At 39.3% G+C, this 16,676-nt stretch overlaps 1 protein-coding gene across 6 annotated transcripts in view; it reads right to left on the bottom strand.

Moving 5' to 3' along the window:
* Nucleotides 1-12,136: 12,136 nt before the first annotated feature.
* Nucleotides 12,137-16,676, bottom strand: part of PCMTD1 (protein-L-isoaspartate (D-aspartate) O-methyltransferase domain containing 1) — a 41,562-nt gene continuing 37,022 nt past the window's right edge. For all 6 annotated transcript variants that reach the window (XM_040550410.1, XM_040550409.1, XM_040550407.1 and 3 more), the window contains one exon: nt 12,137-14,768. In XM_040550410.1, the coding sequence (XP_040406344.1) occupies nt 14,398-14,768 (371 nt within the window). In that variant the 3' untranslated portion in view covers nt 12,137-14,397. The remainder of the gene's footprint in view (nt 14,769-16,676) is intronic.

Raw genomic sequence — 16,676 nt, forward strand, 5'->3', positions numbered from 1 at the left:
AAAAAATCTCATATGTAAGTTACCCATGGTATACAAGAAATTGCACTTGGACACTGATGGTCCTAAACAATATTTTGGTAATAATAAAAAAAAAAGAAATTAATTAAATAAACCAAAATTGCAAAATGCATCCACTGAGGAAAAGGGTCATTTTTACAGGCTTCTCACCCATTCTTTTCTATACAGTGAGCATAACACCTTTCTGGTGTTACTCCATCCCTTCCACACGGTTCCACATTTCTTTCACCTGCAGGCAGCATCTTGCCAGGTGCCTGGCTCTGACTGGGCAAGCCATGCTGTTCAGTAAACAGGCAACGTTTATATAGGACCTCACTGTCCTAAAAAGAGGCTCCTGCATGGAGTAATTGGTAGGAGCTGGCCTTAGACTGTAAGCTGGTGCATGGACTGTGCAATGGGCTTGAATTTTGGGACCTCCATGAATGATTAGTGAACAAGTTCAAAGAACAATAGTAATGTTTCTGATATTATTGCTGTAATTCATCATTTAATTCCAATATAATACACAGATCCTTTAACTCATTAACTAAAGCTTCCACATTCAGCTGTAGGTAGGTGCTGTGACTGTAAATTGCTCTTTTCTTCTCTAGGAGAAATAAATGGGTGAGCTACAGTGAAATTTCCATTGACCTGAGCTTCAAGAAAGAGAATCTGAAGGAATAACGCACAGCGTTGTGGCTATAAAACTTGATGCTTAACAGCTCCAGGTAATAGGATGTATTTGAGGAGATTAATTCAGCTGTGGTCAAATTCAACCGAAAGTTCTTTCATTCCCCTGTAATTTCCAGCCAGCCATTGTTCACCCATTTAATAAACTGCCACCTGCTTCCTGGGCTCCAAAAAAAGCATCAGGCAGATTGCCATCATGGCTATAAAGACAAAAACAATGATTACAAAGTTCTTGACCTTGTCGTAACTCTTTCCTGAAGGTAACCTAGCATGACTCCTGACTCAGATCATCTCACCCACACACACAGAAATGGACAGACAAACAGTGTACGTGTCCACAGCAGTTTTAATCAGTTATGATCAAACTAATTTTGATTTTAAATGGTTCAGAGGGAGGTGGCAGGCTCAAAATCTTAATCACGTGCAAACACGTACTCTGAAATAAGTCATTTGATAATCCCATGCTGCTGTAATCATTAGTCAGTGTTCCTTGTTCATTTTGCACTCCTACAAAACAAGCAATTCCAAACATCCCCTTCTGATGTACAAACATAAGGAGAGCAAAAATTACATGTGGGAACCTTAACTAAATGACAGTAGAAGTAATCAAGCTGAAAAAACATCTGCCATTACTGACTGTGCAGTGAAGTTTGCTGTAAGAACTACAGTGTGGGAGTTTGATCTCATGAGCAAACAAAAAGGATATCCGGGCTTAACAGCAGAGAGAACCAGCAAAGCCCAAACTTTCAGATGCACATCAGACTCCACATGTTTGCAGACATTTTCTGCTATTTGTATTACTGCAGTATCCAGAAGCTTTTTTATTCATCCATGCATGCAGGGGCACAGGGTGGGAAATGAGCATTTCTTATTTAAGCAGAAAATGTTCTGTCCTGCTGCTGACTTGTGTTCTGCTTGGAGGTCCTGCCAGCACTAGACTCTTTGTAGCTGCTGCAGTTTCACCATTGATATTTCCAGAAATTTAGATATTCCCACTGTCCCTCTCTCTCTCCTTGCTGCTAAAACTCTTCCAAACCAGGCTCTCACCTGTGGTCTGACCCTTCCCCAAAGCTCTCCTGAAAGCCATTTGAGCAAGACCATCTCCCATGGCTGGGGGTAAAGTCTGGGGGAGGTGCAAGCACACCACACACGCCCCAGCACAGAGACTTTTCAAATGGAATGGGGAGATGGAGGCATGATGAGAGTTTCTCCCCACCTGGAAAGTAATGAAACCCTGGCTGAACAACTCAGTCACATGCATGCACATGGAGCAACAGGGTGAATGCTGCAGATGCCAAACTGTCCTGCTTCATGCAGAGAATATCAATCTCAGGATGTAAACAGAAAGAAAAAAAATGCTTGAAAAAGCATTTGCCAAAGGGGTTCTGTGGCACATAACATGTTTTCCCACTGGGTAAACTGAGGCACGGGATAGTGACATGCATGTCATCTACAGACCACATAAAGAGCCCCACATTGCCCCCAGCGTTCTTATATCTCTATTACTAAGAAAGGCTGTTTCCTTGGATTCACTGGCAAAACTGGAAATTTATGACTAGATCCACTAAAGGGGTCTCACAACTTTAGCATTAGTATTGCATATCATTCCCTAACTTTTGAATACATTGCCTATAGAATGTAGGTGCTCCTGTTGCCAGGCAGCACTTTAAAGCCTTAAGAAAAATTTTGGCGACAGGCTCTTTCTTTTCAGCTTGGCATTTTGATGGAAGCAGACTAGCATCTTTAGAGGAAATTAATATTGCTCCCTTGGGTCACAGTGTAGAGTGTCTATATTTTTTCAGTCTCCTGTGAGGTCCCATACCGAAGTGATATTCCACAGCAACCCCCTGAACATTCTCATCAGCCCCTTCTTAACTGCAAATTTAAAGGTACACATGATACGTGGCATTAAGCACTCTCTACCCCAAGGCTGAGCCAAGTGACAAGGAGGGCAGGGGGAACCACACAGGCCAGGCACAGCAGGAAGTTAAGAGGAAAGTCTGAAGAAAAGGTAGGGCTGGAAGGTAAGTACGAAAAGTTACAGTTTTAGGAATAAGGTATCTCATTCCGTCACTGAATCACAGAATGGCTGGGTTTGAAAGGGGCTTCTTGAGGCTGTCTGGCCCAAATCCCCTGCTCAGGCAGGGCCACCCAGAGCAGGGTGCCCAGGCCCACGTCCAGGCAATTTTTGAAGATCTCCAAGGAGGGAGATCCACAGCCTCTCTGGGCAACCTGTGCCACTGCTCCGCCACCTGCACATAAAGAAGTGCTGCCTGGTGTTCAGAGGGACCCTCCTGTGTGCCAGTTTGTGCCCGTGGCCTCTTGTCCTGGCACTGGGCACCACTGAAAAGAACCTTGCTCCATCCTCTTTGCACCCTCCCTTCAGGTGTCTATACACATTGACAGTTTCCCCTGAGCCTCCTCTTCCCCAGGATGAACAGTCCCGGCTCTCTCAGCATCTCCTCATAAGAGAGATGCTTTAGCCCTGCAATTTATCTTCACTGAGACTGAAAGCCCTAAGCACTCACCTGATAGATGCCTGTGTTATAATTTTCTCATGGAAAAAAAAAAAAAAGAAAAAAAAAAAAGCTAACACCTTCCCTTTCTTTCCTCAGTTGCTGAAGTAGCTGAATTACTACAGGAGCAGTTTTCTAATATTTTCCCTGTCCCATCAAAGGAAACATGCTGCAGTGGTGAGAGATGGGATGTTCACAGAGAGCTCTGGCTGGGGCAGGGCTGGTGAGACCCCCAAAGGGAACAGGAGCTGGGGGCCACAATGGCACCTTGTGGCTGCCAATGAGTTCATCCCAAATCATCTTCAGGGGCAGCCACAGTCATTTCCCCCTCCACCCCCTGACCTCTGCATATCTCCTACCTTTTACCTCTTTCCAGCCAGAACTGTCTCTGTGGCTCTGCCCTGTTGAGTACTCACCACTTTTCCTTCCTCTCCCCTGTGCCTCCCTGTGCCTTCCTCCACACTGAGAACTGTGTTTAGAGGTGTCTTAGCCTAACTGTTGTCTTTCCATTTCTCATTATCCCCTCTTTGGGTAGAAAAGCAGTTCTGGCTTTAATTTGTTCGTTTGAGAGTGACTAAAGTAAAATATTTAAACACACCTTACATGGGAGGCTGAAATTCAAGTTCCTTTTCTTCGTATCAAGGACTCTATGCACCAAAAATAATGTTGTTGGTTGTGTTTCTGACCAAATGCTTACTGAGTTATCCCATGCAAATGAGAATAATTTCAGTTGAAGAGATACAGAAAGTCACATTTTCTTTAATCTACTACACAGAATAATCTACAACTCAAAAGTTATCACATTGTCCTAGCTTTAAGTGGGAATAGAGTTAATTTTCTTCCTAGTAGCTGGTGTGGTGTTGTGTTTTGGATTTAGGATGAGACTAGTGGTGATAACACACCGATAACACACCGATATTTCAGTTGTTGCAGGGCAGCAACACAGAGCCGAGGCCTTTCCAGCTCCTCGTGCTGCCCTGCCAGCAAGGAGGCTGGGGGTGCACCAGGAGCTGGGAGGGGACATGGCCAGGACAGCTGGCCCAGGCTGGCCAGAGGGATGTCCCATACAATAGGGTGTCATGTTGAATGATAAAAAGGGGGGAGTTGGTTAGGATGTGTGTGTATATGGGTGCTGCTGCTCATGGTCTGGCTGGGCATAAGTCAGGTGGTAAATTGCATTGTGCATCATATGCTTTGTATATTCTTTTGTATTATATTATATTTTTGGCACTTGAAAAGGTTGGCCAGGGAAGTTGTGGATGCCCCATTCTTGGAGGTGTTCAAAGCCAGGCTGGATGGGGCTTTGGGCAACCTGGTCTAGTGGGAGGTGTCTTTAAGATCCCTTCCAACCCAAGCTATTCTATGATTCTTTGTTATTGTTGTTGTTGTTTTTGTTATTATTATCCCTTCCTTTTCTATCCTATTAAACTGTCTTTATCTCAGCCCATGAGATTTTACTTTTTTTTTTTTTTTTCCCATTTCTCTCACCCATCCCACTGTGTGTGAGGGAGGGGAAAGAGAAGGAACAGCTGTGTGGTGCTTAGCTGCCTGGAAGGTTAAGCCACAACACACTTTAAAGTGCAAAGAGGAGTTTCAAATGGCAGAAGTGTAAATGCATACCACATACATTCAGTGGGCTACTGTTTACTACTCTTTCTTTGAGGCCTAGAATACATTTTAGATTGGACCTTAGAAGAGAGTTGGATAAAAATCAAGTTTGCAGAACCAAGGGGTTTCAATGTGAATGAGACCAACCTATCACAGATTTATGGACTTGTGTGAGTGAAATGTTTTCTTGCCATCCTCTGGTCTATTTGGACAGATCTGGGAAAATTAACTGGTGGCCCTTTTAGTCACACTAGGTCAGAAGTCAAGCAAGGTTGTGTAATAGCAGCCCAGGAACTACCTACCAGAGCCAAAAGGTCCTGCTGGGGCTTTAGAAACTTACAGTACCTCAGGAGCTTCCCATGCAAAAATCAGCAGCTTGCTTTTCCTTGATACAATGTTGTCAATGTTATTTCACATTTTCTCTTTTGTTTATGTTCATTAGCCCCATTCCATCTCACCTTCTCCTACCAGTAGAATTCCAGACCAAACTAAGTCTATCCTTCATGCTTGTTATACAGTTCCCTCTCTCCTTGTTTTCTGCTTCATCTGCTCAGCTCATATCCTAGCATAACCTTCACCTTCCCATGAATGCTCCATGTCACAGACTTCAAACCAATCCAGAAAAGGCCTTGCTTTGAATCGGAACAAGTTATTTCAGGAAGAAATAAAATGCAAAAACTAAAGTGACAAGAAACTGGTTATATGCTACTTGCATGCTGTATTCCTTTCTTACACAATTCATCTCTTCTTTGTCGTATACTTTGTCTTAAACTCTTCAGAAAAAGGACTTTTTTTATTATTTTTTTTTAACAGTGGGATCCTGCATTAATTGGAGGTGATAGCAGAACTCCTATTGATTTGAATGGAATCAGGATTTCATCTTTTTGAAGGCTGCAGCTGCTCTTTATCAAGACGCTTTAGAGTTATATTTGCAACTGCAAGAAATGCTGATGCTATAGGTAAAATCCAAGTTAGAAATTTATATTCAGTTTAAAGAGGTAAAGTCTCTAGAATATCTGTTTTTAGTATGTTGGAGGATAATACATTGAGAAGCTTACTGTTCAGCTGTTTTCTTTAATGGTTTTATTGTCTGTTCCTTGCTGTATTCCTAAACTCTAATTAGGAAATTGTTTTGACACGAACCTTTAAAAATTGACAAAGAAGCATAGCTGGTGCCTTTGCCATTATTGTTTCTGACCACTTTCAATAGCCTTTTCAATCTCCCTTTTGATATTGCTTTTGAAATCTCCAAGAAACTTCACAGCAAAGCAAGGATCCATCATTTAAAGACTTACTCAAGCTATCATCTTGGGGGGGACGAGACATAAACCCAACATAAAGCACATGTAAAAAAATACACATTTTACTTCACGGTGGAAAAGACCATGTTGTTGGTTTGTTTTCTTTGTTTGGTTGTTTGCTTCCAAAAGAGTTAAATACATAAAAGAGACTTGGTGTCCTGCTATTTTGCAAAAGCTACACTTCTCAGATGACTTAAATACCTCTGCACAGGATTCACAGCATGCAGCATGGTGACATATGAACTAACTCAGTTCACCAGCCTAAGAGATGGAAGCCTAAGAGAGGAAAAGATGGCTGTTATTCACTTCCATAAGTTCTCTCAGCACAGATCTCTTCTTAGCTCTCACAGAACTTTAATTGAAAACCTTTGTTGTCCTGGTCTTGAGAGGGGACTCTTGTCAGCACCTCTTCCCTTCTGGAACAGCATTATTCACCTTCTTTGAGGTCTGAAGAACAATGCGGCAACAGTGTTTTGAGCTTTCAGGACAAACTGAACTGGAAAATACCTGTTCTGTGATTCTCATTAGGGCTCAGGTGAAAATTAAGTTACATTAAACCCCATGGCAATCAACAGGGATCAGAGGCAGCAGCTTAGTAAAGAAGCTTTGGAAATACAAACTTTTATCTTAGGTGCCTAAAGTGGCAGCTAGATAATTAAACTCTTGTGGACCTTTGCCTACATGATCTGCAGGACCCTCTTTTTTTTTTTTTTACTTAAAAAATAAAAATAAATCTCTTAACTCCATTATCCACCAGCAGTCAATGTGTCATCTGTGATCATTTCCTCGAGCAGACATTCTCCTCCCAGCATCTGAGACAGTCAGTGGCTTGCAGTATAAAAGATCAGTGGTGGATTCAAAAGGCAAGTTACTGTGACAGAAATAAATGTTTCTCATGACGATTGCTACCACCACTACAGAAAAAAAGGACATTAGTGTAATAGTTCGAATGGCAGTAAAATGAGATATGCTTACAAGAAATATATGTATACATTTATACATATATATGTATGCATCAGAATTTATTGTTAATCTCAGATTAAGTTCACATCGTTATCACTCCCCAAACTACCTGCTTCCTCCCCTTCTCCACATACACACAAAAAAATAAACAAACAAACAAAAAAAAGAGTGATTTAGAATCTGATTTCTGAAGTGAGATAAGGTCATGAAGATGTATGCCATATTGTTAAAGAAAGATTCAGTAAAGGTTAAAGAAAAACTAAAACCCAACATCTAGATATGGCCAAAGTCACTAAGTGCAGGTGTTTAAGATGATGATTCTATTACAGCTTTCTAGAAGATACTCACACACTTTATTTTATAGAGACTGAATGTGAAATAGAGAAGCTGTGGAATGAAGCAGCAGAGGATTTCCTAAGGAGAGAGTTCTTGCAACCCCCTTTCCAACATCTCACAACATACAAACTTTGGTCTGAAAGCTGCTTAGCACCTTGTGCTATTTGAACTAACATATTCTGCCAACCTTCACATCTGTGCAAAATCTCATTCTGGCCTTTGAAAGTTCAGCACTCATTTCTTGCCTCTGATACCACAGTAGTTTAGAAATGTGTTTTGTTTTTCTAGAGAAATTGAAACTATGTCCGAGGAAGATTGTTGCCAATGCTCATCTCAGCACTGGCATCACCAGCAAAGCTGAGATCATGCTGTGGAAAAAGTATGACAGATCTGTTTGTCTCATGCTTTAAATAAGACACTTGTGTTTTTTGGCCAATGTTCCATATTTCTTTCAATTTTCAGAAGTAAATCATCAATTGCCAGTAAAGTGGTAGGACTCTCAGGGACTGCAAAACTACCACTTTGCATAACTCAGAGGCTTGGACAGCCACCATGCTTGTTGCTGCAAACACTGCAGGTAGGACTTGGGTCTGTTTGAGGCATAGCTAGAGAGCAACGAGGATGGACAAAACTCTTGTTGCAGCCCTTGGCAGCAGCGCTCCCAGGTGCACCCGCTTCCCCCCATCACCTACAGCTCTTTCTCTGGGAAATGGCGTACCTGGGGCAGGTTTTAATGCCAAATGCTTCAGAACATTTAACATGTATTTGCTTCATGCCTGCTGCCTCCCTTCCAGCTCATAACCATAGGTGGTGGATTAATGCATCTGCACCACATACAGTGCTCCAAAGCAGAGGAGCAGCAGCCCTGCACAGCAGCTAGGTACAGCATGCACAGCAGCAAGCTACTGCATCACATAGGCCATGCACATGGCATGGATTGTATCCTACATGGCAGTTTTCTACAAAGCCATGGGTTGGGAAGGACCTCAGGGATCCTGCCCTAACATCCAACCTTCACACATGGTTCTCAAGTAAGCAGTGGTATAAAGCCCCAAATGGCTTGGATAACTGAAGATACCTAATGCCTAAATTACACTGCTAGCCAAGCCCTTACAGACCGTTTACAGAGTGGTACCTTAAACTTCTAAAAATGGAAGGCTATAACCACATCAGCAACACTGTAAAGATATCAAACCAAATTAAAATGCACCCCAGAAGAAACCTATTACACTAAGTTTTTAAAACAGAAATCTCAGAAAAAAAAAAAAATATTTAGAAAATCGTAAAAAGGATGTAGGATTATGCATCTTTCAGCTATATAGCTATGCAAATTACTCAGAAACACCTCGTTATATAAGCATCAATGTACTTTTCTTTTTTTTTAATTTTAACGCCTCTTCAACTAGTTGTGCCAACACAACTTTTAAACCTGCCGTAATGCAATACTGCCCTCTTCTGGTGTGATTTGATACGCACACAATTTTTGATACAATTCAGCAACAAGGTGAGAAAGTTTTGTGTTTTTTTTTTACTGAGCAAACAGTACAAAAATACTGCACTATGTTTGCTCTTGCTGATTAAAATATGCAAATCTACTCTACCATTTAGTAGAGAGAAACAAAGTGAAGGTCAATCCAACTTCAAAAGCTTAAAAACAGATATTTAAAGGGCTTAAAATGTCAAGCAAAATCTGTTTTCAAGTTAACATACAAAGATTACTGATTGTATGGATGTGAGAAGAAATATGAACGACTGAACAAACTGGTCTGTTGTTACTCTATCTGCCAGTTACTTCACCCCATACAAATTTCCCGTCCTTTGTTTCTTTATCCCTGCTCCTGTCCCAGCATCCAAAAAAAAAAAAAAAAAAAAAAAAATCTCCAGTTAACCTGGTGCCTATAGCTAGACATGGTGTCTATAGCATGTTTTACTCATGTTTATCTTTGTGGCACAAATGTAGCTTTATATCGAGAGCCGTGACAAGAAGCTGTTCTGAGCAGGATGAGGTATTCATGACCCTAAGTAAGTGCAAAGAAATACTGGCCTGCTACGAGACCAGCAGCCCCGAGAAGTCACTCCCCCACAGAAATCCACCAGATCAGCCATGCACGATTTGCCCTTGGTGAAGCCACACTGGCAGTCTCAGATCACCTCGTCTTGCATGTGCCTTGACAGCACTTTCCAGGAGGATCTGTTCCATGATCTCCCCAGGCACAGAGGACAGGTCCACAGTTCCCTCGGTCCTCCTTTTTACCCTTATTATTTACAGAAGAGAAGGCTGCGGGGCAACCTCATCACAGCCTTTCAATACTTAAAGGTGTTTTATAAAAAAGATGGAGAAGGACTCTCTACTCACGTAGATAATGACATGACAAGGGGGGAACGGTCTTAAACTAAAAGAGGGAAGATTTAGATTAAAGGTTAGGAGGAAATTATTCACTCAGAGGGTGGTGAGGCACTGGCATAGGTTGCCCAGAGAGGTTGCGGATGCCCCATCCCTGGAGGTGTTCAAGACCAGGTTAGATGAGGTCCTGAACAGCCTGATCTTCTAGTGGGTGGCATCCCTGCCTATGGCAGGGGGGTTGGAACTAGGAGATCCTTGAGGTCCCTTCCAACCCAAGCCATTCTGTGATTCTAAAAATGGGAGTGATGTTTCCCTTTTTCCAGTCACTAGGGACTTTTCCTGTCATGATAGAGAAGGGCTTGGCAACTATATGAGCCAGTTCCCTTGGGACCCTAGGGATTCCTTTGAATAGAAGCCATTAGGCATCAAAAATCAAAGTACACAAAACCTGTTCAAACAGAACATGCTAGTGCAAGACCTCAAAAGGATGTCTGACAGACCAGCATACAAAGGGTGTATCAACAAAGAACAATAAAAAGTAGGCTTGTGTACAATGATAATTTCTAAATTTATGGAGATCATCTATCTGTTTGCATTACACATTTGAAGGAGTTGAGTCAAATAACCAAGGGATTAGCAGGAGGATGGCTCTGCCTTGTCCTAGATGAGGAAGTGGAAGCACTAATGAATTAGGAAGATGGCAGGAAAATGGCAAGGACACTGCTCACAAAAGGAAAAAAAATAGTATCGATAAGCTTTCTACTTCAGTTTTGTATCTTCTGGACACTGACCATCATGGCTGCAGGTGAACACATGAGGGAGGAAAGGAAGTATTTCACTGCTTTGCTCTAGCATTGAAGTAGTTTGCAAAACATCCTAGCAAGGTGTAACAGCTTCCTAGTTTGCAGGCAGCAAAGGAAGGAGATTTAGCTGGGAGGTGCAAGTTTCTTTACCTCCCCTAATAAACTTCTGAAACATTACAGAATAGAAAATGTGGCAATCAATATTCTAGAAAGAAAATATCACCATCATATTAGAGTATTAGAAAGCATTAAAAATTAATATTCTTGGTTACCTACTGCCCATAAGCATGGTGCAAACCTGTCACTAAACAAGCCAGCTTTACTTGCACAGAGTAATTAACGAAGCTGACATGCACTCTGAAGTTACAGAAGGAAAACAGGCATTTATCAAGCCAGTAATGTAGATTTTACTGGAAGTATATCACGAAACACTTAACTTGAAAGCTTCAGTGATCCAATAAGGAGTCCAAGGACCTTCTCAAAATAGGTTTTTCTCAAAATAGGTTTACGGAAAGCGCCTCACAGAATTCTACTGTTGTCAGAGTAATTACTAGCTCATTAAGGTAGCCTTCTGTATACACATCTAGGAAGAATACAGCACACAATTCCTTTACTTTTTATAATTGATTAGTAAGCCACAAAAGTAGAAGCTTTCAATTTTAATCAACTACATAGACGATGCAAGGAGACACTCCTGAGGAGACATTACTATTTAATGAGCTAAAACAGCTTTAATCCAAACTGAGCACATTTGTTTTAATTCCTTATTTATTTTCAAACTGACCAGTAAAAAGTAGCTTAGAGAGAAGGTGGGTGGCTATATTAAGAAAACAATACCCCCCTGAACAGACCTGGTCCAGCGCATTTAAATGTAAACAGATTGACAAATTTTTGGGATGGCTGTAGTTCAATTTTTCCTGTATGACATTAAAAACTTCAGGTCTTCCAAAAGACTGCAGTAGTCTCAAGACCCTCTCCAGACCAAAGTATATGAAAAATATCTGAAAAAAATGAAGTTCCAATTCATCACATCCTTTCTTACTGTGATTACAACTACAGTATTGCTAGTCAGCTTAGCCTAACCACATTTTTCTAACTGCTAACAACATATGTCAGCATTAAGACAGCTTCAGTACGTAGTGAGACTCGCTATTTGCTCAGAACCCTTGCTATTCTTACCTCAAAGTTTTCCTTCTTTATTTTGACCAAGTATTAGCTTTGTTCAGGGTTAAACCAATCTCAGTATTTTGAAAAAAGTAAAAACTGTTCTGGAGTGTATATACGTCTTAAGCTGTATACTCACGCTTTTGGGCTCTCTAGAAAAGCTAACTTTCCACCTAAGTGCTTCAGAAGTAACACTGGGCCCAAAACAGCTTTCCTGTGTCACGAGTAGTATCTCACCCTACGACCTTTACAAAAATTCAAGATTTATCAAGATTTATCCATTATTTCTGAGCTTCAGTAATAGTCTTTATTATGAAGTCAGTGACCTAACTATGAACACACCGATACCTGAATTTCCAGATGATCCAGATGAACTTAATACTTTCACAGAAACAAATTTAAGCAAGCAGAAAACACCAGAAAAACCATTTTATTGCAACAATGTCCCCATCATCAACTGAGATGGCAAAAATCAAGTTTTAATACAATTTGCATTTCTACCTTTTTATTTATGTAAATATAAATTCAAGAGTGTAAAATAAATCCACATATAAAACACAGAAGAAACATTCTCTTTCAGTGAATGCAAAAAACTTACATACTGTATAATCATGACAAATCATCCGTTGTCCATTTTTCCAAGTACACAGGAGTGAAAGAACGCAGAAGTTTACTCTCCAAAAGCATCCTGTATAGAGTCCTTAAAGTATTTAATATTCAGTAACCTCAAATCCTTGAGCTTATAGATGTAGATTCCAAGAAAAGGCTAGAGAAAACATCTCAAGCTTCAGATGATCTGAACCCCATCTAAACCCATTTAAAACAAGATTATGCTCAATTCTTACAGCTGAAGCATCACAATTACTTTATTAGTATCATTATTTTGGAAAACTATTTCCTAGTAGTTTTTCCCGCTTTTAAAATAGTCAAGAGTATTTATTTTAAATAGTATTGTTTACTTATACTGTAAATATATTGCGGAAAGTAACTCCACATGCTGGTACAACAGGCCTTCATGAAGTTCCACTTAAACATTACTACCATGTTCCTTAAAAAAAAGGAGGGGGGACTAAAGCATGAAATGCACAATAAGGAGTCAGTGTTGTGGGATTATTCATCTTCTTCCTCAGCTTATATATTTCAAAGTCAATATTGGACTGTTAGACCACATGAATATTGGCTGGTTATAAATACTTGGACTACGAACCTTTACAGTTTTAGAAAAATATTTTTTTCTCATTATTACAACAAAAAAAATTATTACCAGCATTATAAATGCATCATGCAGGGTATTTCTTCACAAGGAATGTTTTTCACTGGGTCCAACAGGCAGATTGTTACAATGACTGTGGCTTTTAATGCATATCATGCCAGATTCTTAATAAGCAGTGTTTTCCCTCATGGTTATGTTACAACACAGAATGAAGAAATTAAGATGTTAAAAGCAAACAGATTTAAAAAACAAGAACCGCAAGTAACTTCACAACTATGAGAAGAAAAATTGTAGAAGGATGAAGTCAGCACTATTGTGGGTCCCCACAGTTGTACTGCTACTCTTAGGTTTCCAAAAGATGCATATGATTTTATAAATATTTTTGTGCTAAGAGCCATGCTCAGAAACAAAATATAGGCTAGCACAAGTCTACCTTCTTGGAGATGCATCTTAAGTATAAAATCCACTTACTAAAGTGCATTTGCCAAACAAATTCTAACTTCTACTATAATAGCTATTCCAAAAAGCAATACAAACTAAAGTTTGTTGAAGTTCTACCTCTACTTAAAAGCAGTAAATATAGACAACTGAAATCTACATTACAATCTTGTATTGCCAAACATTGTGTCTCAATGCCATGAGCTACAGAAATAAACAAAATGTACTGTCCTAAGCTTCCCACAACTGAGGAAGTGCCTCTAGTTAGGAATACTGAAAGCATAGAATGGAGTTAAGTATAAGCAGAGCTGAAGCAAGCATTGCTTTGCTTTATATTCAATATGTTTCTTTAAGGCTCTGAGAGAAGCTATGACTTTTCTCAAGATCTTTTGGCAAAAGATGCAGAAGTAGCAGGGCCATCTGACGTTCCAGAACTTGTATTTTCATATTCCATTAAAGCCAGCTCATTCAGTGTCTGTATACATTTATTGCACTTGTGTTGTTGGAACACATCTATACCAACATAGTAATAATGATTGCAACAAAGCCATAGTAAAATAAACTTTTAAAAGGGTCTGATACCAACATTAGAGGATAAGTGTCTGCATGTTTAAAATGTTCCCCTAATAATAAATACAGACAAATTGCTCAAGTCAGATGCACATGTTTAGCAATTATTTAGCATATATAAAATTTCACTCATCCTTTATCAATACAAATCTGTTAGGGATCAAAAAGACTTACCATGCAAAATATTGATTAGTGCTGCATAATGGAATATATATTTCTATCAGAGTTAAAACAGCATTTTCAAAATTTAAAGAAAAATAGATTTTTAAAAAGGGAGTCTACTGTTGAATGCAAGTCTTCCTTGTAGCAAAGACAAGATAGAGATAAGTTAAGATTTATCGCTGTACTTCAGTCTTGATGAAAGACTAATAATTTGTCCACCTATTTCTTAATAAATGCTACATTTTCAAGAATAAAGGAACTATCAGTAGGCATTACTTCTACCTAAAACAAGTTACTTCTCTCTGTAATAGGTCAAGTATGCTTTTAAAGATTCAGGTAATGGTAGACTCATAATTTTCTCTCTCAGTAGATTTCGAGGAGGCTCTTCTGGCTTCAAGGCCTCACTGTGATCTTTATCCTCCTCCTCTTTATTATCATCTTCCATTCTTTCATCTTCTTCACTATCTAGAGGCTGAGGAATGAGCTGATTACCAACAAACACATAGGTATTAATCCTGCGTCTACGACATCTCCTGCGTTTTCGTTTTGGAGGAGCCTTCTGAGCAATGCCCTTGGCTTTCATCTCCTCATTTATGAAGTTTCTAAGGGTGCGTCTTATATATATTCGAGCTAGGTCCTGGAGATTCCTAACAGCACATGGAGCTAAAATGAAAGAGAATGAGTTATATTCACTTAGAAAAATTTCCCTATAACAAAAACATCTGCAAGACAGCAAGACTTAATAAGAACAAATGAAATTTTAAGTACAGGATGCAATATACAAATGACACAAGGGTAGAGAGATCTTGGCAAACCATTTAGAATATTCACTACTGAAAAATGTCCCTTATTTCAGACATACTCAGATTTGAGCTGAAGATGACTTCTGGAATATGACTGATCTTTTAGAGAAAATACATAGTCCAAAAAATTAAGAGATCTTTTGACAGATGTGCAAGTAAAGCAGAAAAACATGAACAGATTAAGCATAAATTTCAGAAAACATACACCATATACTGCCACCTTTTAGGTTTCTGACACAGCTCGGAACAAGCTGCTGGCATTCTCTTTTAAGGTTCTGCTGCTAGAAAAGTTTCTCCTACCACGTCACATTAGTTTAAACGAGTGCTTTTCTTCCTTTCCACTTCTACTCGCTATGATTTTTCCTGTTTCTTGCTGATGAGGGAGAGCCATGTCAACTTCACAGCTGACCAACGGATAAATCACCCTTACCTTTGCAGCAGAAAAGGAATCAAAATTTCTGAGGTTCTAAACAAAACAAACAAGTAACAAAAAACAAAAGACATTTTTTCAATGGTACACAGGTGATGATTAAGTGCTACTGAGCTGGTGGATGACCTGCCTTAGATGACCTATGGCTGGATAACTCCAAGTAAAACAAAGCAAAAATGGCACACCAAACATGCAGTCTGTTCAACTTTGTCATTTTTGTTCCCACACAAAATAGAGTAAAATTTATGGGACTTACAGCAAAGGAAAATTTAGTGAAGTAATTTTGATAAAAAAACCCTTCCAATACACATAGCATTCAGTTTAAAAAGATTCAATTTCAAACTTTGTTTCATACACTGACTTCAGCTGCATGCTAGCTAGTCAGAGTTTAAGACAAAAAAGAGGTTTATTACTGGCAATACTAGCTGCAGTTAAAGCCAACAGAAAAAGTATATCTAAGCAGTGGAAAGTGCATCTTACTAATTTCATTTTACAGGGCAACTTCCACCCCCTAATGAATTTATAATTGTTTAATAGTGGCAAGGTAGTAGCATATTTGTATATTATTTCCTTCTTCCTCTTCTCACTAAAGAGTTAGAGGATCCTATTAAACTACTTACAGGAAACACTTATATTGTATCATAGATCAGTTCTGAATGCCATTGGTCTGTACTGTTTTCATCTGTAGTATGAGTATTCAGGAGTGGTAGTAATGGAACACTTGAAAATCCTCCTTTATCTTCTAGGGAATTAGGTTGTATTAAATCATATTGAGACCAGAAAATAAGTTTAAGCCACCTCTGTATTTCACTGTTAGTCATGATACATGCTATCCATTATGAATTAAGTCTAATGTAAAAAACAGAAGAAAAGTCTTGTATTAATTCTAGGAAGTAACTCTGAGGTCTGAAAAGCAAGCATTAAAGTATTACAGTGAAAAAAAAAATGTTATTTTTGAAAATAAGTGATTACATAAGTGAAAGGATCATCTGTACTTTGAAGAAAAAAGTTAAGGTAACTATAATAGGGAATCCTTTGCAAGCTCACACATACCCTCAAAATTAATAGCCATATCAGTAGTTACACGCAATGCAACCTGACATGATGTCCTGGACTCCTGAATGGTTTACATCTTTTTTCATTTTAAAATTGTGCATGAAGGCAAGAAGCATGTGATGAGTACAGGGGGATTAGTTCACACTGGTCATATGTTAACACAACAGAACAGTAGAGAAGAGCTGTTACAGTCTAGTTTCTTTGCTGTATTTCAGATCCAGGTGCTACAGAAGCCCTGTGTATTACTCTACTCTAGCAGAAGTTTTCATCTCTATAACTTCC

Source organism: Cygnus olor, chromosome 2 (assembly GCF_009769625.2).
Source record: "Cygnus olor isolate bCygOlo1 chromosome 2, bCygOlo1.pri.v2, whole genome shotgun sequence".
Classification (NCBI taxonomy): Eukaryota; Metazoa; Chordata; class Aves; order Anseriformes; family Anatidae; genus Cygnus; species Cygnus olor.